At 36.7% G+C, this 22,689-nt stretch overlaps 1 protein-coding gene across 4 annotated transcripts; it reads right to left on the bottom strand.

Moving 5' to 3' along the window:
• Window positions 1–8,469: 8,469 nt before the first annotated feature.
• On the bottom strand, window positions 8,470–22,399 carry LOC124971927 (ATP-dependent RNA helicase DDX3X-like). Of its 4 annotated transcripts, none has more exons than XM_047535939.1 (17): window positions 22,129–22,398; window positions 19,918–19,978; window positions 19,332–19,379; window positions 16,188–16,317; window positions 15,561–15,719; window positions 15,385–15,484; window positions 15,002–15,137; window positions 14,129–14,214; window positions 13,840–13,938; window positions 13,600–13,760; window positions 12,878–13,022; window positions 12,628–12,772; window positions 12,264–12,445; window positions 11,861–11,978; window positions 11,587–11,740; window positions 11,097–11,263; window positions 8,470–10,905 (listed from the first exon to the last, which is right to left on the bottom strand). In XM_047535939.1, the coding sequence occupies exons 1-17, from the start codon at window positions 22,171–22,173 to the stop codon at window positions 10,826–10,828; spliced, it is 2,016 nt and encodes a 671-aa protein (XP_047391895.1). In that variant the 5' UTR covers window positions 22,174–22,398; the 3' UTR covers window positions 8,470–10,825. The 4 variants fall into 4 exon arrangements, with proteins under 4 accessions (XP_047391895.1, XP_047391896.1, XP_047391897.1 ...); XM_047535940.1 differs by having other exon boundaries at window positions 11,097–11,233; window positions 22,129–22,396; XM_047535941.1 differs by lacking the exon at window positions 15,561–15,719 and having other exon boundaries at window positions 22,129–22,399.
• Between the last annotated feature and the right edge of the window lie 290 nt (window positions 22,400–22,689).

Below are 22,689 nucleotides of genomic sequence, written 5' to 3' on the forward strand. Positions count from 1 at the left end.
AAGTCAAAAACAGGGTTAAAAATGGGGTAACACTGAAGGATAAGGAGTTGTGTAGATAAGGAATGGATATATGCCATCTATGTTTTGGGTAGTGTCTTCTGCTTAGCTGGAGGGCAGTTTTCTATAATGTTTTTCTGGGCTATTCTATCTACTCAAAGTACCTACTACAATATCTAGCTAATTTATAGCAACAGCATACTTCCTTTACCAAGGTGTCCATGCTAGGCAAGTGTGCTACAACTCAGCTCCTGTCTCTAGGAGTTGAGCTGTTGAAAACAGGGGTAGACCCTATAGAGAGATTGATCAGAGCAGGGAGTGGCAGAGAACAATGACAATACTAGAGTGCCACACAATTTAAGACTGTTGTCTTAGATGGCTCTATGTAGACTTTTAAAACAAATATTTTAGTTGTAGATGGACACAATACCTTTATTTTTATGTGGTGCTGAAGATTGAATCATGTGCCTCATACATGCAAACACTTTACTGCTGAGCTAAAAACGCCAGCCCCTGTAGACTTTTTATTTTCTTAATTTCTTTTAGATGTTGATAGATCTTTATTCATTTATTTATGTGATGCTGAGAATAGAACCCACATGCTAGGCAAGTGCTCTACCACTGAGTCACAATCCCACCTGTACACTGGCTTTTAAAGAACAAATGATATGTGCCAATCTGCAGATGTTGTTAGATTTTTCTTGGGGTCTAAAGTTTATACACTCATTCACTATACTGCTCTTTCCCACACTGGTCCATTTCCAGTAAACCTTCCTTAACTGCAATATCAGTGGTTACTACTGGTCACAGGAGGTAACTGGTGTTTAAGGAGGTCCTAGCATGGCAGCCACAGTTACAAATTATGAATCAAGCATTTGGTACCTGCTATATCATCTTGCCATACTTCCACAGATTTGGTTAGTTAAGAAAACAATCAAGGGTTGGGGTTATAGTTCAGTGGTGGTAGAATGCATAATTTGTATGTGCAACGTCCTGGGTTCAATCTCCAGTAAGACTCACAAACACAAGAGAAACTGGATTGCAGTCTATTGCTCAAGGCACAACCCACAGTACCTGTACCACATCTACAGTACAGCTTGGAGAGCTTAGGGAATCCCAATCTTTTAAAGGAATGTCTGGCAAAACACTAAGAACAATATTATCCTTATTACCATGATCAGAAAATAAATCTTCTCTGATCCAGAGGGAGACACCATGTTTAGTTTCCAAGACTTTTTGGTTATGGCAACATCCACAGGCAAAGATGTAGCATAGAAGATTGAACTCAAACTGTTCCCAGGATTCCCTTATTTGCTTTGCTCTTTCCATTTTTTTTTTTTTTTTTTTTTTGGTCAAGTATTGAAGTACAGATAAGGATACAGGTGATTTTTAAGAATTTTTGCAATTAATTTATTTTGAATTATATCAAGACTGAAAATAGTTGCATGTAGTTACCTTCAGTGATAACTTACATAACTGCAGTAGTTTCAAATCCAAGAAATCAAGAATTCTATGATTATACTTAAACAGCAGATGATTGGAATCAGGTAAAAACTGACATGGGGTAATGGAACCTCTGAAGAATATGGTAGGTAGAGGTGTAATACAAATAAAAAGGGTCGAAACTAACATGCATGATTCCCCACAAATAAATGGTTAGAAGTTCATGTGCAAACACCAAGAGAGTCCTAGTGTTCCAAATCTGTTTACAGCTAATCTTGATCCACAACGGCCAGCTCGCTTTTTTTTTTTTTTTTAATCTATAGTCATTGAAAAAACAATTTTTTAGTTGTTGATGGACCTTTTATTTATGTATATGCGGTACTGAGAATTGAACCCAGTGCCTCACATATGCTAGGCAAATGTGCTACCAAATCAGCTACATCCAGTCCAGTCATTGCTAAGCTCATTAACACACAGGATCCCTTTATACTTTTACCCTTATAAAGTCACCAAATAGTCCAGTGTTGGGATTCATTCTAAGTTCTCATCAGGGCAAGGGCCTTGGAAAACAAAAATTGAATGGAGTCAGTCAGGTACAAAACAAAACATGGTAAGTCCTGAGCTCTAATGATGACCGAAAAATCAACTGATACAAAAGATTGGGAGACAAAAAGGCTTAAGCACAAGTCCTGTAAGGATTTGAGCCTGTGGGCTATATGATCCAGCTATTCATGATTCAGTAGAGTTAGCAGTTAAGAGATCCAATCTGGAATTGTTTTGATCTTATTAAAAAAATTCATCATACTGTATGTCAAAATTGAGTGCAATCATACCATCAAACATCATTTTGGAAGATTCTATTTTGTCAAATATAATTCTTACATGTTTATTGTGTTAATATGGAAAATAAGGGGACAGGTGAGGCAGGATAACAAATATCTGAGAAGCCAGGAGAACAATGGGAAGTCAGTGGTCACAGACACATGAGAGGTAAGTGGATGAAGAGATAGCAGAGATAGACAGAACCCGAGAGAGCCACATAGAAGATTCTGAGGTAAAGAGGCAGCCCTGGACCTGCTCCTGTGAGTTCTTGGTCTCAGCCAGGCCAGAAAGATTGTTTTTTGTTTCGTTTGTTTTTTAGTTGTTAATGGACCTTTATTTATTTATACGTCATGTTGAGAATCGAACCCAAAGCCTCACACATGTCAGGGAAGTGCTCTACTGAGCCATAACCCCAGCCCGATAGGATTGTTAATGACATCAAATGCCTCCATAATTTGCAGTCTTGACAGCTAGACTGTTTGAAGGCACTAGCCTGCCTCATGGAGGTGCCCTCATTGACCATGGACAGGTTCTCACAGCTTACTGACTGCAGTGGCAGCAGGTATCTAGAAGAGTACAGCAGGATTAGACCCAACCAACCTCGTAATTATCAGGTAACCCTGGAGACTGCCAATCTCTGGCTGCTGAGGTTGGGAATGCCTATACTACTTGACCTGTGGTGGCCTGCAGCCCCTGCCCCTGCCTAACATCAGCATCAGAGTGGTCACAGAATGCCACATCTTGGTCTGGGGTACCACCACCAACCAACCAGAGCCCATTTTCTGGCCAACTCTAGCCCCTCAACTTCTCTGTAGTCTCAAATGACACCTGCCAGGCCGTGTTTCCCAGGAACACATGCTGGTGGCATTGCTGGGAGAGATGACTGTCAGAGTGACTATGGGGGTCCTCTGGTGTGCAGAGGAAAACTTGATGATCTGGTGTTGTGGGGATCTGTGGGGCCTTGAAAGTAAAGAGGCACCACAGCAGTTCACACCAATGTTTGCGAAGATGTGAATTGGATCCAGATGGTCATGAGGAAAAACTGAACTGCTTCCTCCATCTCCACCCTCCAACTTAGGGTCACTTTGGCCCTCAGAGCCTGTAGCATCTCCTCTCTCAAACTCCTAGCTCCTACTTTTGATGATGTGGGGGACTTCTTGGAACTGCAACTTCAACCAGTTCTTCTGAGACCCATGACTAGGGGTCTGAGACAATGTAACTTGGGGGTTGAGGGAGAAAAATAACAGGTCAACCAAGTACTTAACAGGCTAGCAAAGATGTCACATTATTAAGGACAATGTAAATTTGCAAATCACTGTGCAAACCAAATTAAATATACTTACCATGTGTCCTAAAACTGCACCATTGTCCTGTGGAAATGAAAAAGGGGTTACAAGAGTAACTCAGTGGTAGAATACTTGCCTACAGGATATGTTAAGCCTTGAGTTCAATCCCCAGTTACAACCTCTACCCCAAAAGAGTAAGCTCACATATAAACCTTTGCATGTATATGCCTGACACTTTTAGTCACTAATACTGGAAAATGACCTAGATGTACTTTAAACAGCTGGAGTACAAAATGTTTATTACTCAGTGACAAAAAAAGAATTAACTTTTGATTAATGTAACTTCATTAAACTTTAGGGAAATTATATTGGGTTGAAAAGACTAAAATCTAAATCTAGATACCATGAATGCTTTGTATAAAATCCAGTGATAAATGATTGCCAAGGTTTAGAGTTGGAGGGAGGAGCTGATTATACAAGTGGATAGTAAGGGAGTCCCATGAGTAGTTCTATCCTGATGGCTGTACTTGTTACCTCATTGTACTACATAACAGGGTCCATACCAAGGTACTTAGTGTCTTGAATTATAGTTTTAACAGGTATCAGGTAAAGGTAGCAGGATGATGGGTACACACAGGAACTTCTTTATTTTTATAATACTTTTGAGTCTTGACACATTTCAAAATTAAAAAAATTACCGGGGCTGGGGAGATAGCTCAGTCAGTAGAGTGCTTGCCTTGTAAGCACAAGGCCCTGGGTTCGATCCCCAGCACCCAAAAAAAAAAAAAAAAAAAAACCTATCCTTATCATCCCTTATCTGTTCTTTAATACCTGACAATAAATGAAAGAATAAGGCAAATAAAAGGAGCCTGAGAACTATCTTTACCTCCCCAGTCACTGTACAACTTGTTTCAGTGCACTGGCTCTTTCAGGCAAGTCTTCTGTGTATGCCCTACTTTCTTGTTTTGGCTTTGATGTGGTACTGAATTATTTCATAAATATTGATGAATATTGTTTTGTTTGTTTTTTGGTAGTGGGCATCGAACACAAAGATGCTCTAAAACTGACCTGTTTTCAGACCTTTTTAAACTTTTGAGACAGGTCTCACAAAATTTTTCAGGTTGTCCTCAAATCTGCCTCAGCCTCTGAAATATCTGGGATTACAGGTATGTACCACCATTACCTGATCAAATGACATGATTCATCCTTTCCTTACCTTGCTCTCAATATTAAAGGTAGAATAACTTGTTGTTGAAAATTAAATTGGAAGAAAACTAAAACTTGTCTGAAACACTGGTAGTTTGGTTGCACACAGTGATGCACAACTATAATCTCAGTGATAGGGGAGATTAAGGCAGGAGGATTGCAAATTCAGTCAGTCTCAGCAATTTAGTGAGACCTTGTCTCAAGATTAGAAAAAACAAGTGTTTTGGACATAGCTCAGTAGGTTAGTCAAGTGCCCCTGGGTTGAATCCTGAGTACCAAACCAAAACCAAAAGAAATTACACCTCATACACAACCCCAGATAAACAAAACTTTGGTAGTTTCATAGTTTTTTCCCTAGTGGATGCCAGTGTTCTTAGTCTTGAGAAGTCAGTTTTGAAATAAAGGAAATGCTTCACTAATACCACCAGACTCAGAACCACCACAGAACTGCAGATTTTTTCAATCATATTTTTCAATCCAACACTAACATGTAGGAACACCCTAGGAAGTTCATGATCTCATAATAGCATACCTTTTATCTGTCTCTGTTATCTCCTGTATTGATTCTCTTTGGCTAACCTGGGAGATTGAATTTAGGAGCACTCAACCACTTAGTCACATCACCAGCCCTATTTTGGATTTTAGTTACAGACAGTCTCACGGAGTTGCTTAGTGCTGGCTTTGAACTTAAGTACTCTTCCTGCAGCTTCTGGAGTCACTAAGCATACAGGTATGTGCACTGTGCCTGGCTGTTTTATTTTGAAACAGGATCTTGCTAAGTGCTGAGTCTGGCTTTGAACTTGTGCTCTCTTGCCTCAGTTGCTGAGATATAGGTGTGAGCTACCTCACCTGGCTTTTAGTACTATTACAACAGAGATTATTTTAAAAATTGGTACAAGTGTAAAATTTCCTACAGCTTTAGCATCACCCCTCTGTTGTTTATGGTTTATTGGCAAAAAAATAGCCACTTTTTTTCTAGAAGTTACTGGCCTATTTACACCCCTGAAATGGCAGTGTCAAGACTTTTAAGGCATTATCCAGTATGTTGATTAGGAGATGGCCCAGAATAATAAGAGGCTATGGCTATCCTACCCCATTTACTCTTGGCCTAGTCAAAATGGCAGGGAACTGGCTGGGGAAGTAGCTCAGTTGGTAGAGTGCTGGCCTTGTAAGCACTAAGGCCTGGGTTTGATCCCCAGCACTGAAAAAAAAAAAAGAAACATTAGTCTGCAAAATGGCAGGGAACATTATTTGTCAGGACAACACAAGAATTGATGACAAAAGGTAGTGAGGTTTTTTTTTTTAATGATTATCCATCTGGCAAAATGAGCAACTTAAAAAAAAAAAATCAACCTGAGTGATGACATCAAAAACAGATTTCAACCTCATATGTCAATGTTTCTCAGTGGTGACATAGGTCAAATAATGCACTATTTGCATTTAAGATTAAAGTGTAACTTCAGAAATGCCAGATAGCAGATTCTCTTGATTTATGAGTCCATAATAGCATAAATGTCAAATTCAAGGAGGAGTTCACATAAGATCTACTCAATAACTACATGCAGACCAAAAAAAGAGGGGGGGGGGATGATAAGCTTGCTAGTAAACAGAAAAATGTATCCTAACTTTACTCATTAATGAATTACACAGTAAACAAATTATGGAATCCAGTAAACAAATCTGAGATCTATGTAACATTATACCCCAAAAGCTGCCTTTTTGAAAAACATTTTTATTACTTGTTGATGGACCTTTATCTTATTCATTTACTTATATGTGGTGCTGAGACTTGAACCCCATGCTTCACACCTGCTAGGCAAGTACTCTACCACTGAGTCACAATTCCAGTCCCAAAAGTTGCCTTTCTCGTAGTCTTCAAGATAAGCATCATCCCAGTTTCTGTAACTATTATTATCTTTTAAATTTTCCATAGACAGAATCATTCTAATGAATGATAATAGGTGACATATATAAGCAGAAGGCTAGACAATCTTTCGAAGAGCAAAAATGTAGGGCTGGGACTGTGGCCCAGTGGTAGAGCGCTTGCCTAGCATGTGTGAGGCACTGGGTTCAATTCTGAGCACTGTGTAAAAATAAATAAAAGATAAGATACTGTGTCCATCTACACTAAAAAAAAAAAAAAAAAAAAAAAAAAAAAAAAAAAAAGGCAAAAAAATTGCTTTCTGAACTGTATCAAACAAATGCAATGAAGTAGCAAGAATGGTGTAAGATGGAGATAATATTTTCACTGGTAAGGCAAGTTCCCCTTAAATTGGTTAATTATCTGATCTGTATGTTGTTAAATCTACAACACAATAAGAGTTCTAGGCATTATTTACCAATATTCAAACAATGAGTGAATATTTACTTAAAAATACTACCATTAACTAATTTGAAGAATTATCAATCCTTTAATTAATCAAACTTCACTACTAGGGCTGGGTATATAGCTCAGTTGGTAGACTGCTTGTATCACATGCACAAGGTCTTGTCTTCAATCCCCAGCATGGGGTGGGGGGAGCTGGGGATATACTACCCACCCTTCAGGAGGAAGCAGATCATTTTAGCTCTAAGTACTTCAGAATGCCCTTAATTTATAAGGTCAAACTCCATTTAAAGACTACACAACTCTCAAGTGTGTGGCTAAGTTGTCATTATTAGGTTATCAGGAAAATACAATTTAAAATAATAAACCAAGTAGGTGATTATGAAAATGTGTTATAAACCAAGTAATTCTAAGAACATGGGGCAAAAAGAAACTACATAAAATGAGAAGTACTTGAAAATGGTATGCTTTGGACAACTTTCTAGTACCTATTGAAAAGGAAGGACATGCAGATTCTACAATTCCACTATATAATGTAACAGAAAATGCATATCTCCCATAAATAAAATATAACTCACAATAGACTACAAGAGACAATGAAGTTAACTTAGCTAAAAAAAAAAAAATTTTTTTTTCACAATACCTAATTAAGATGTTAACAATGTTGGATCCATTTGTCTTAGTGTTTATCATTTGGCAATGTCTGCCACAGGAAAAACGTGCAATCAATTTCAGAGAAAGAACAAAAGTTAAGAATATTCCATCTGTGCTATTACTGATTGGATCAGGTGAGGGTTTCTTTTCCAGGATTTTAAGTTAAAACTAAAGGATTCTAGTTTAAATTCTGGCTGCTCTCTTAAATGGAGGCAATGCAAATGTGAGAGCTTGATCAGCCATTTTGTACTACCGAACCTGGCCTTCAAAGAAAGCAAGAGAAGAACGACGTATAATTTTAGCAAAAAGGGCCTGCAATTCCACTAGTCATCATTCCACTAGTCTCTGCTCGCTGAGGTTATGAGCATCCTTGCCAACCTCTTTAATTCTCAATCCTATTTATAAAGAAAAAAAGAAAAAAATCCCTAGGTTTTTCTAATCAAGTCATTCTTGGTTCATTCTTTTTACATAAAAGTACTTAAAAGAACCAGAAAATCACATTGATATTGCCACTTAGGTCTTTCAGATTTCCATCATTTGCAACAAAAATCCTGTTTCTCTTTACTCCAAACTTAAACAAACTTCATCCCTTATTGAAATAACACAAGGCACAGAATAGCTTCATGAAGTATCTCACAAATAATTTTGTTAACTAAAAATTAGTTTTCCAATTCTTCAAGAATACAAGAGTTCACTTTTACTCTCACATTAAAGCCACAACTGACAGCCAAAAGATTATGTTCAACTTTTTATTTTAGTAAAATCAGAATAACACAGCACATGCAGTGCTAGCATTTAGAACTAATACAATAAGCAGTTGCTAAACTTACAGTGACTTGAAGTTCAATGTTTACATTCAGCAAGTTAAATCTATTCTTATGTACTGAAAATATTGCTGGTTGATAAAACTGAATGAAAAAGTCACTGATTAGGGCAATACACAAAGATAACCACGTTTGAAGATTGCAAAAATGCCAGTCACTTAAAACCAATACAGACAAAACATAACTAAACAAACCTCAAGAGAACTTTTAAATATGTGGACACTTCTTATCAGTGTTTACAAGTGTTTTCATTAATATCTTAAAGAACAACATATCAAAACCTTGGCATATTTTTATTTCACATTGCCAATTTTGTCTTAAATTTTGTCAGAAAATTATAGCTACATTGCAAATGCCGGGTCTGGTTAATTTGACTCAAGTTTAATAGGACTTAACATGAAAAGCTCACACTACCCGATATATATTATTTCACATACGGTGACATTCAACATTCAACTGCCAGTGTTTTTGTATTGTCTTTTGGTCAAGTTTCTTTAAACTTTCAAAGAATCACTTTTAGGCTTACAAAAATAAATATTTGTCAAAATGTTCAATAAATATTACACAAACTAGCAGCAAAAAGTATCTAAAGTCTGTTGTGTGCAAAGTTTTCTTCTTAAGTATCATTCTATGGTCCCAAATAAAATTTTAGAATCTAGTTCTTGACAGGCTGTGTTCAACAATCTCCAAGAGACAAAATAAGATTGGAAGTTTAAGGACTTGCACACAAGACATATATATAAAATTCTCTGAATGTGCAATAAAATAAGTACTTTGTAAAAAGTTATGGGCAAAATGTACAGAGTCTAAACCTACATTAATTGAAATAGCACCGTAACAAATGTCCTTAATACTGTCAAGTGCACCTACTTACAGTAGTTTTCGAACAAGGCACAACACTTGAAAATCTATTGCACTTTAAGAAATTTTTGCCAACTTCTTATGCCACTTTCAAGATTTACTTTTTTAAAGATCACTGCATTCTGGCCATAAAATTGTTAAGTGGGAGAGGCATTTCTAGTAGTGGACAATCATCTGGCCAGATTTAGCATAAACAGATTATATAAATATAATGGAAACCTATGCAACTAGAATACATTACAACTGCACTATTAAGAACACCTTGTGCAGTATAGTACATATTTCCAACCTGTGAGATCTCAAGGATTTCAGTTATTCTAAGATTTACAAAAGTCTACAAATGTAAGCCATTTTAACATTTCAATGCAGCTGTAATAGAACAATATGAATCTGTATTAAAATAAAGCCTGCTGCATAATCCTTCCTGTTCACACGTCCTTGACCAAAAAACACTAGCAAGTGTTAAAGACCAGAATCCAACAAGGCTGGTAATGAGGATTGGTCATTGACGTGGTCAGTCATTCTAACATCTCAATTTTATTTATGGCAGGCATTAAGGAATATAATTAAATGAACCCTCCAAATGCTTTTAAGTTATCAAACTTTTAAACTTTCCCTGTAATAGTATGCCCACAGATGATGCCTAACTTAAAATTAATAACTGCCTAAACATTAAAAGAGGAATTGCTATATTTACTTGAATTAACTTTAAAAGAGTACTTTCAAAACAGTATGGGTGTTTATTCAACACACCTCATAATGACTGGAATGGCTTCTTAAAAGAGTTTAAGGTTCCAAGTGCCTATCCAGGATAGAGTGAGAAAGTCAGAACTTTAACTTAATACAGTTTGCCATATTAGAAACTAATTATGTTTTGATATCTCTCCCCCCAGTCTGCAAGTATGGAAATATCATAACAGGCTACCGTGTAATTTTTTTTTATTGTATGTATGGATGAACTGATGATTCCTGTTAAGTTGTATCACACCTGTGTGCCAAGGTTTGATTGTAGCCCAAGTTCAGTAAATTTATTTGTCAAAACAATTGATATCTTCAGCATTACTGAGCCAACAGGACATCAAAATAATAAGTTGTCTAAAGTTAAAAGTCACAGTACATTAACAAACAAATGATCCTCAGTCACAAAATTATAAATGCAGTTTGGGGTAGGACTAAGCAGGAGGGGAGTTATTCCAAACTATAGCAACTAGATCTTCAAACCAACTTCTGAATAGGGCTGCTGGTTGTTCCTTTCTTCTTGTGACTTTGAGCTCCCTTGGAATTTTCAGGAGAATCACAGTGGTAATGTACTGCAAGTTCTTGAAGCTACACGATATAGTCTGGCTAAGTTACATGTGGTTTCCATATTAGCTTGTATGAAAGGGTGACTTTGCTGCAAAGCAGATTCAGTTGCCCCACCAGTCAACCCCCTGGGAGTTATAATTTCCTCCATATCCATCACTATTGTAGAAGCCTCCATAGCCACCTATCAAGAAACATTTAAAGAGAGAAATTAAATCATCCACTTTTAGTATCTTTCCCTTTTGCCTCAAGTACTCTGAAGAAAAATCTAAATGCTGAATTGAGTTCTTTGGAAATTACAATTTCCTTAATAAATTATGCTTTGAAAAAGGTAAAGGGGGAAAAAACACCTTTCTGAAAGAAAAATTAAATTACCTCCACCAAATCCTCTGTTACTGCCATGACCACCTCCACCACTGCAGCTGCTGCTTCCATGATTACTACTAAAACCAGAATTGCTGGATCCACTACTTTGACGATAGTCTCTGGCACCAAATCCTCCACTGAATCTACTGTTGTAAGAAAAAATATCATGTGGTGGCCTATGAGAATGAAATTCAGTTAAAGTGACAATTACTGTTTCAATTTGATTTTTAATTAAGCCCCATTGTGATCAATTTCCTTTGATATTTCCAAAAGCCTCAGCGCTGAAGAGCTGACACTTTGCTACACCATCAACCTTTATAATTGTCCAAAATATTTTGGCTACTTAATTATTTTAGGTTGAAGTTACTTGACCCATTATGTTTTATGTATAATCAGACTATGGGACATGGTGTGGAACATGTTAACCTCAACCTAAAATAATTTAGGTCCATGTCTGGCATCCAAACAAGGATTAATACAGACCCGTACTAAGGTGTACCTCTTTGAGCGTCCACGACTGCTGCCCTTGTAGTGGTGTTCATAAGCCATATTTTCCAACCAAGATGGCACTTCTTGTTTAGCTTCCACAAGAAGATCCAACAAATCCTTTGTGATATTTACATTTCTTTTATTAAAGAATGAAGTAGCAAGGCCTGAAGAAATTAAAAATAGTACCTAAAGGTTAGGTTCCCATAAATTAACTTTCTGTTCTCACTTTTCCATAAATTAAAAAAATCATTAAAAAAAAAAAAAAATTCAGACAAACACCTTACCAAGGTTTCCAACACGTCCTGTACGGCCAATGCGGTGTACATATTCTTCAATATCACTTGGCAAATCAAAATTGATAACATGTTTCACATTTGAAATGTCTAGACCTCTTGCAGCCACCTGAAAAATAACATTCACTAAAAGAAATCAGCTGAGCGAAGTTGCAGCAGCTCAGGAGGCTAAGGCAGGAGGATTCTGAGTGCAAAGCCAGCCTCAGCAAAAAACAAAGTAGTAAGCAACTCAGTGAGGACCTGTTTCTAAATAAAATAGGGCTGGGGATACAGGTCAGTGGTCAAGGGCCCTGAGATCAATCCCTGGTATGTCCCCCACCCAAAAAAAAGGGGAGAGAAAAAAAAAAAAAAGGAAAGAAAAAATAAGATCAACTAGAAAAAGTAGTATACGCACAGCTGTAGCTACTAGAATGGGGCTTTTCCCTGAGCGGAACTGATGAAGGGCCTCCTCTCTATCCCTCTGTGACCGATCTCCATGAATACTGGTACATGCATATCCTTCAAGATATAAGAAATTCTCCAGAGAATCTGCACCCTTTTTGGTCTCCACAAAAACTAAAGTCAGTGAATCCTTGCCTGAAAAATAGGAAGATTTTAAATATTAACAGTGACTTGGCATCAATGCCTATGCCAAATAAAAACTGGCTTAATCTACTCACAATCCTCTTTGCATTTTTTTAAAAAGGGGAACAAGGACTGTCAGAAAAGCTAAAAAGATTCTCCTTCTATGTAGATAATGTTAGTACTCATAATTTCACCTGTTGCATTTAAGAGATCAAGTAGAAATGACCGTTTGTCTGACTCTTCCACCCAAACTACTTTCTGTGTGATATTCTCAGAAGTAGAGCCTACTCTGCCCACAGCCAGGAAGATATATTCATCCAAAAAGTCCCGGGCGAGCATCTAAAACAGAAAAAGAAAAATTATAAAATCATCCATTCTAATACATAAATTATGTTATCCATAAATGCTAATGTTCCAATAAAAAAATGCAGCTTCAAAGAATACCTGTATCTCTTTAGGGAAAGTAGCACTAAACATCATAGTATGACGAACACCCTTTGGTGGCATAGTATCCTGTTCAACTATACGACGTATTTGAGGTTCAAATCCCATATCCAGCATTCTATCAGCTTCATCCAACACTAAATACCTGTTAATAAAAATAATTCTGTTCAGTACCAAAAAAAAAAAAAAAAAAAAATTCTGTTGATGTTGAAAATACTAATTGCCTCTGCTGTGAGAACACCGAGAACAAACTGTGTCTAAAATCAACAATGCCAACAGTTAGGCAAGAGAGCACATTTTGTATATAATCCCAGCCACTCAGGCAGGTTCCAGGCCAACTTGAGCAACTGAGCAAAAGTTGCTCTCGAAATGAGAAATAAAAGCGCTAGAGGGATTGTGGTTCAGTGCTTGAGTGCTTGCCTAGCATGTGTGAGCTTTGGGTTCAATTCTCAGTACCACATATAAATAAGTAAAACAAAGGTCCATCACTGACAACTAACAAGTATTATTAAAAAAAAAAAAGAAAAAAAAGAAAAAAAAGAAAAAGAGCTTAGTTCAGTAGTGGAGTATTTCTGGGTTTATTTCAAGTAGTGTGGGGGGGGGGGATTCACTAGTATATTCATTCATGAACTAAACTTTCTAGGCTCTAATTTTAAACATTAGTCATTTTCTTTTTTTTAACCATTACAACAGACCACACTAATTTATGTAAGTTAACATACTTGCAGAAGTCTAATCCAATTTTTCCTCTTTCCATCATATCCACTAGACGTCCTGGAGTGGCTACTAACAAATGGCATCCACGTTCTAAGTCCCGAATCTGCTGACCAATATCAGCACCACCATAAACTACACAAGGACGAACTCTAGACCGGTATGAAAACTATAAGCAAGAAATTTGTTAGTCATAAAAAAAATCATTAAAATTGATGACAAAGGCAATAATCACTATGCATACTTACTTTTCTGGCTTCCTCATAGATTTGTACAGCCAATTCTCTTGTTGGGGCTAACACCAACGAAATTGGGTACTGTTTGCGACGTCCATATCTTCCATTTTCCTAAGAAAATTTTTTCAACTTTAATTTTTTCAATTTTAGCTTTACTTCATCAGAATAAAATTCTCTGCTAATTTAATGACATCTGAAAAATAGTTTTGCTTAGAAAGTTCCACAACCATTTACAATACTTTTTCTAAGCAGAAATTTATTTATTTTATATATTAAAAAGAAAAGAAAAGAAAAAGACTACCTTCACGGCCTTTAAGGCCTCTCCTGGACCATCTGTGTATATTTGACTCAAGATGGGTAGAAGAAATGCTGCAGTTTTTCCAGATCCTGTTAAGGAAAGACTGGCTTATTAGTTTTTAATATTAAAGATATAAGAAAACACTTCACCTGCTCTTTTAATGAAAGAGTCTGTCTCACTCTATTGTCCATTTTTCATGGGGAACCAGAAAGTTTACATAGCTAATGACAAGGTGCCTTCCAGGATCTATTTTTGAACAATGAAGCATTCATGTTTCTAAATTTTAATTTGTAATTAAGCCACCATTTTGTCTCAAGAGTTGCATCAACTTCCTTTTCCACTTTTCTTTGTATTTAATTTAACATTTAGTGCTAAAATATAAAGCCTAACTGCAAAAAGGTTTTTGCAGGTCAAATTATACCTATCTTTGTCTACCTTTGTACCATACAGAGAAATGACATGGCTGTATTTTCATTTTTTTAGTTTGTTTACCAGTTTAACACTTCCTATTTACATGCTACCTACTGCAAACACAAAATTTCTCTGCTGCAGCACTACTGGCTAACAATTTGCTATAGCCTTTCCAAAGATGGCTGATTTAAAAAAAAATGTTTCAACCCATGAATTAAGAAGTATCAGACAGGGCTGGGGATATAGCTCAGTTGGTAGAGTGCTTGCCTCTCAAGCCCAAGGCCCTGGGTTCAAATCCCCAGCACCGCAGAAAAAAAAAAAAAAAAAAAAGTATCAGACAAAAAGATAAATTCTACTAATCTTCACTAATTTTAAGATCATATTAAATAAAGGACTTGGGTCGCTCCACATAAAATACTTTCAGACCAAGTCCAATTTAGGTATTCTTTAATTAAGTAAGCTTACCTGTTTGAGCACAAGCCATTAAGTCTCTTTTTTCTTTGATAATAGGAATAGCATGTTTCTGCACTGGAGTAGGACGAGTATAACGGGTAAGCTCAATGTTACCCATGATAATTTCTCCCATCTCAACATCGCTGAACTGTTAAAGAAACTCAACCAGGTCAATCAATTATAACTAAAAACAGAAATACTATATCTGCTATAATTTTACACTAATATAAAAAGGAAGTCACCATTTTAAAATCACTGACTTATTTTAAAAAATATTTATGCTCTTCATGTGTTATACACATTTTCTACTTCAGGATTATTCAGAGTGGTAACCATTCATGTATCAATTTACATTATCTAACGGTTTTTAAAAAAAGTCAAACAAAACCACTTACACTTTCAATATGTGGAGGGCAGTTATTGCCAGTTGCCTCTACTGGTATATCATCGTATTTCTCAAAGTTAATCCCAGTGTTACCTCCAGAGAAGAGTTCCCTAAAACCAAATTGTTTGATATAATTGTTATAGCACATATTGAGTTTCACACTTAGCATACATTTCAAAAACTTACTGCTCTAGGCGTTCACTTGGTGGAAGTGGTTTTGACCAATCATCTTCATCTGTTTTATCACACCAACGACTATGCCCACTTCGCTCAAATTTACCAAAGCCAGTTCTGTCACCACGACTGCCAATACCATCATAGTCAGTCCGTCCTCGATCATCAAATCTGAACAGTATAAGCACAGTGTATGTCATTTATTACCTCAAAAAAGAAAAAAAAAAAATACTTGTATTAGTAGTTGAATCACTGAACATAACTCCTCTTCAAGTATGTCAAAACTTACCACTCAGGTCATCTTTTTGTGAAATAAAGTCCTCTAGCTAACTACAACTAATGTATACTATGTCTTCATTTGAAAAAAATTAGTTTTGTGAAAATGCACTGCTCAGACTTCGCACAGGACTAAGTAGCTGTTATGTTCTTAAAAATCAATTTATCATGCTGTACAACTGAAATTAACCTATAATATTAAGATTTGTTACAGTAAGCAACATTTTACCTAAAATAAACCAAGCTGATCTGTTAAATTAAAAAAAAAATCATGTTTATGGATCAAGAATTATAGAAAGAATGAGAATGAATCAAACTAAGATTCTTGGATAACTATTTTATATATATAAATCAAAAATTTACCTTCCTCTTGATCCACTTCCACGATCACTGAAATAACTCGGCTTTCCTCTTGAATCACGAGACCCAAAACTGCTGTACGCATCCTTATCTTTACTACAACTCCACCCTGAGCTGTCCTTATCATAGAATCCTTCAAAAAAATGCTAATATTAGAAAATGACAATATTTTATATTATTTCCATTTTCCATGCATAGCTCTTCACGGACACAGCCCTCCTTCATCTGATTCTTGTCGGATCAAAGGTCAGGGGGTCTCACAATTTTTATTATCTTTAATACTCTTCCTTCCTCCAGAAATTATATTAACCGAAGCAATTTCATGGTTAAATAATATTCTAAGTGAAAGCAAGTACTAAGAGACTAATAGCCATCACTACAAATCAGCTTCCATTTATCAATATGAGTTTTGTGTACCTCAAAATAAGCCTAATCAAAAATTTTGTAAGGGGCTAGGGAGATAGGTCAGTTGGTAGAGTGCTTGCCCTGGGTTCGATCCCCAATTCCGCCAAAAAAAAAAAAAAAAAAAAAAAAAAAAAAAAAAAGTAAGACTTTGGTAAGTCTCTACTTTAAAGCTATGATTCATTAAGAATGATCTCAGGGCTGTGGATGTGGCTCAGTGGTCAAAGGCCCCTGAGTTCAATTCCCATTCCCTCCCACCACTTGGCCCCCCCACCAAAAAAAGTGATCTCAGAGGCCAGCTTTTATCTGTAATCCCAGTGACTTCGGAGGCTGAGGCAGGAGGATCACTGTTTCAAGGCCAGTCTCAGCAACTTAGCAAGGTCCTAAGCAACATTAGCAAGACCTGTCACAAAATTTAAAAAAGGGCTGGAGATATAGTTTAGTGGTACAGTGCCTCTGCGTTGTATCTCCAGAACCACCCCCACACCCAAAAAGTTACCTCTAATATCTCCACCAAATTTTTTAAGTTCACAGGAGATAGGTTAAAGCCATATTAGTTGGCTTCTTAGTTTTATCTTTTCTAAATAAAAAAGCTGACAAATGCTGTACACCAAACTTGTTTAATCATAATACAAAAGTATCTACAATTCATATTTTGGGAGAGTGCCAGCTAAACAAAGGTTAGCTCAGGAACAGTTACCTGGGAAAAAAGCTTTAGATCATCTGATGTAATAAAAGCACAGAGAATTTCGTTCATGTTTTGTGAAGTAGTAAAAAATGAACTTAAAATTACAAGTACTTTATGATCAAACTACTTATGTGGGCAACCACACAACACACATCATGAAAAACAACAGGGATGCATTCATCGGAAGAACCTGGAAAAGGTAACTCGTTACCTATCAACAGCAATTTAAATAGGATTAGTCAGTTGAGCATCTTCAACTAATAAAAAAACAATCTTGCTTCGTCTAGTATTATCTAAAAAAAATAGATCAAGTCAATACAGAGAAAGTAGACAATACAGAGAAAGGAATTTCAAGATTATCAACTTTGTTCCACCAGGCTGTTAGGCTGCCCTTAGAAATGCCTAAGTAGTCACATTAAAAGAATGTCAAGTGGATTATAACATTTAACCTCAGGCATAGGGCAGTTTAACACTGGGAGCAAATCGAATTTCCCCATTAACAGAACACTAAATTATAAAACTTATAAACTCATATTTCTAAATTCATTGTAACACCCTAAAAACAAAGACACCCCCTCTAATTTATTATTATATTCCTATTCTTTTTCAAGAGTTAAGAGGTAGACAATGCTTTTTCAATTTAACAGCAGAAATAGTAGTGGTGTAATTGTTACCGGGTGGTATTCATGAACTGTCAAATTCTAAGAGTCCAACAATACTGTGTCACCTCTATAAGGTTGGTGAGAAGCAGGCACACTTGGAAATAAAACAGAAATCTACCTTATTTCTGACTAGTTTCCATAAAGACAGGACACTAAAGCATATTATAGACTATGAAAAAAATGACAACCATTTTTTGCCTTCTTACAGATTAAGATTACAGCTTAATTCAAGCACTTTAAGAGTTTCTAAGAAAAGAGGTATTTAGGTTTCTTCTATCACTATAAATTCTCAAATACTGCTACTCCTTTTGAAGCACTTAATGTTCTTGGGATGCAATTCCAGCCAGATAAATCCTAAACAATACCCACAAGTAAAGAAATCCTGCAGTTTTTCTGAAAATAAATCAAACATCATTAGCTAAGTAATATTCTGAGAGACAATATAAAGACATGTTTAATGCAATACATGAAAACAATATGCCACAAGATGATTGTCTTTTCTACCTTTGTGGTATTCTACCTTTTGCCATCTATCATCTAACACAATCTTCTTTCCTTTGACTAACACTTTCCTTTCCCTTCAATTTCAGATCATCCCTGTTGATTATTTGGTACTCAACACCACCCCCATGATATTTTTCTTATGTATCTCTCAACATCACAAAGTTCATAATACAAGTTTTAAGACATTAAAAGAAAAAAAAATCTTTCAAAAAAATTTTCAGGGGCTGGGGAGATAGCTCAGTTGGTAGAGTACTTGCCTTCCAAGCATAAGGCCCTGGGTTTGATCCCCAGCACCCCTCCAAAAACAAAAAAACAAAAAAACAAAAAACAAAAAACTCAGACAAAGAACTAAGAACTGATAAACCCATCTAGCCTTAGTGAGGCCAAGTTATAGTAGCCCAACTATTAGTTATTTTGCAAAACCTCCACTTTTATTATAGTAAACTTCAAGATAGCAGTTAAATAAAACTTTACCCACCATGAAGTTTGTTTAACACACTAGGGCATTTCTACAAACACACTTTTTTCAAACTGTGTTATTATGTTTACAAACAAGTAGAAGAGAAACTGTACATAAATCTGTCTTTGGGCTTAAAGTCTGTCAAAGAACTCAATATTACAGGAACATTTCCAAAGTTAGGAACTTCCTAGATTTTGAATACAGGACTGATTTAAGAAGCAAAGAGAGCTGGGGAGATAGCTCAGTCAGTAGAGTGCTTGCCTTGCAATTACAAGGCTCTGAGTTTGATCCCCAGCTCCACAAAAAAAAAAAAAAAAAAGGCAAAGAGAAAGAAAAATGTCAACAAACTTTCCTAAGTCACTTTATTTTCCTTTATACTCTGGCTAACTTCTTAAAGAGCAAAAGATCTACAAAACTGTATAATCACGTACCTTTAGACGCTTCTCTGTTTCTTAAATGAGGAGGTATGTAGCGCCCTTCTAAAAAAAGAGAAAACTAAAATGAAAGCCCTTTATAATCTACAAGATACAACTTTTTACCAAAATGTCAATTACCCTGTATGGTACTTTTTTTGTTTCACCCAGTAAGATGAACACCATACAATAAAAATACATAAAAGCTACAAAAGAAAAATGATTTGGTAAAATCAGGTGTTTTAATTTAAATATTTCTAAATTAAGTCAACTAGCCTATGGGTAAGCAAGTAATTAATTGATGAAGAAGTCAAATAACAAACACCCTCCCCGACAAGGATCAGAACTTGCTTTTATCATTCTCAAGTTCCACTATGGGAAATGGGTAGAAGCTACAGCACGAAAGTATACAAATTTTGTAAAAGGTTATGTGTTACACGAACAATAATATTTAACTGTTTTAAGCCCCAAAGAACCACATTCATCATTTAGATATGCCACAATAAAATTGCAAAATACAAAAATTAAATTTAAAATTGGTTAAGTCTGACAATATTAACAGTACCTTCTGATACAATTACTACATTTAAAAAGATTTACTTACTGCTTGCTGTACTTCCTCCTCCACCCTGATTATCAGAGGAGTTCAGGTCTAAACCAGCAAACTGAAAAAATAAAAATGTTTCACATGCTTACATACTAAATATTATGGTGAAAAAAAAAATCAGACAGTGTCACAGTTATAAATCAGAAATCCTACACTTCAGTTCTGATCCTAATTATTATATACCAAGTCTGCCTCCCAAGATTTGAAGAATGCTTTGAAATCTACAAAGTATAATGATGGCAAGTGGCTTCATCTGCAGTGGCACCTTATTCATATACAATTAACGTCTATAACTATTTTCCATTGTAAAAGCACTTCAATCACCAGAATATTAACTCAATTTCTCAGTAATTACAAATTTTCCTATGACTGAGCTTGAGGACTGTTCTCATTAAAGTCACTGTTTCTACTTGGTATCATGTTAAACCTTAAAGAAAAAAAAAAGTCCATATTAGGACAATTTGAGAATTCCTTAATTTCTTCATGCACTAAAGGAATTACTTTTAATTTTGGTGAATTCCTAGCACTAATAAGTCAACCAACAAGGTGAGTACTCTACAGCTTTTCAAACCCCTGCATATTTTAATTATTTAAAACTTAACATTCTTATGGGGTAGTATTTACTCCTCTCATTTTAGACCATTAGACAAGTTCATTCTTTGGTCACAAAGTTAAAAAGAAGCACACTGGACACATAAGCTTTTAAAAGAACATAGAACCATCTTTAATTTCAACTTCTTTTTAACGCTGACAAATTTCAAAGTAGTGGAATAAAAGTCACTTCACTTTAATGAATATGAATGCCCTACTTAAAACTGCTTCAAGTAGAAAAGCTACAATATACAAGAGGGAAAAAAAGAATCCAAATAATAGATATCAAGTGCAATGTCACGTAAGTGCACAGGACATTTCCTATAGCATGCGTTTAAATACTACATTAGAAGTTCAATACATCGCCAAATATACGCAGCACCAACTAAGAAATCTCTTAAATCATTTGAAAACTTCCTGGTCGATTTGCTTATTCTAGTGACTCTGAAAACCGTTTATCAAGACTTACACTTTTAAAGATGCAATTGCCTCATATTACACACAACCATTAAAAATTAAAATCAATCAGGGTAAACTGGAGCAGCACTTAAAACTGTCCGAATAACTGAAGAGCTGTTCCGAAAGCAAAAGTATAGGAGCAACAGACTCCTACACACGGCAAAAGGGCTTCGGCACCACCGCTAACACCTCAAAATAATAGGTATTCTACTTTAAAAAGTGCAGACCCTGGTTTTTCATCTATTTCTAAGTCCTCCTCAGATATACAACGTGAACAAAACTATCTGCCACGCCAATCAACTCTGACCAGATAGCCTACCTCTGGCAAACACGTAAGAACACATATTACATTTAGAAACACCGCTCTCAACCAACTTGCCATCCGAACACTTAATTTAAATAACAGTGTACATGGTGCTGATTCCCTAACATCCCGCTGGCGTCCAACCTCCATTATCCCAGGCACCGATCAAGAGAAGCATGAGGCGGCCATTCTTCCCTCCCCTCCTACTATTCCCTTCCGGTTCTTGTGCGTCACAAAACTTTCCACGCCGGAAACGAGGCCGCGTCATCCTCGGTCCCCGGCCTAAGGTAATTACCCAGGGACAACCTAAGGATATTAAACAGAGAGCCTCTTCGTTAAAACTTCTTTTGTTACAGCTTTTACGTTGTCCCACCGACAAGCCTACTAAAGGTCGACAGACTCGCCGAACACAAAGGCCATCGCCATTTCACAAGCGAAGGCCCCACCTTCTCCCGCCACCAACATTCTGTGGCAGGCCTCCGCTTACACTTCAACAAAACAGAATCGTCCAAATCAGCCACCCAGTGAAAACCAGACGTTTAAGACAAAAAACTGATACTTTCCGCTCGGCAACCCCAACACTAATTAGTCAAAACTCGCACATGCGTGTTTTCGTAGTCTCGCACCTACATCGATACAAGCCGCCATTACACGCTACCGGGTACCTCAGGTCCGGGTCGGTCACAATCAACATTACCGTTACAGCCCTGACCAGTTTTTGATTCCGTTACTGCTCCCGTTCCCACCACCCCAAAAACCAGAACCCGGGGGAAAAAAAAATTGGTCAGTACTGCGACATTAGCCAAATTAGACCAAAAGAAGTGCGTCTACGAAAACAGCCTCATTTAGCTCACCTGCTGGTCCAGCCCGAGCGTATTTTCCACCACCACATGACTCATCCCTGAAGAGAATCGAGAATTCGGGATCTTCCACTGCAGGCGTAATTATATCCTCCTATAGAACTTCTCACAGGAAACTATAGCTCTAAAGTACCCAGCTTCGCGACACCCGTAATATACCTACTCCGATGGCTTTACGTCAGCACGCAGGACATGCGTGCAACTCGTTCTGTGCACCACCAACCCCTTTATTGCTACCGTTACTTCTGCCTCGCTAGCTCGCGTTCGTTTAGTCATAACCTCGCGGGATCTTCTTCTTACTCTCGTCCCTAACAGAGATCGCGGGAACTATATCCCCCCCACCCCCCACCGCTTTCTCCCAATGTTTGAAATATGGGGAATTTGTAAAACTTCAACCTTTCTCCAGATTGGTGATTTTAAGCATAGTGACAGCGTACCCCTTTCCTTCCTCCTCCCCCCAACCCCTAGTTCTCTGCTTTTTTCTAAGCGTTCTTTCTTTTCACTTTCACTTTCACCAATCGGAAGTTTCGTAAAATTTCTCCGTCCTATATGTTC

Source organism: Sciurus carolinensis, chromosome X (assembly GCF_902686445.1).
Source record: "Sciurus carolinensis chromosome X, mSciCar1.2, whole genome shotgun sequence".
Lineage (NCBI taxonomy): Eukaryota > Metazoa > Chordata > Mammalia > Rodentia > Sciuridae > Sciurus > Sciurus carolinensis.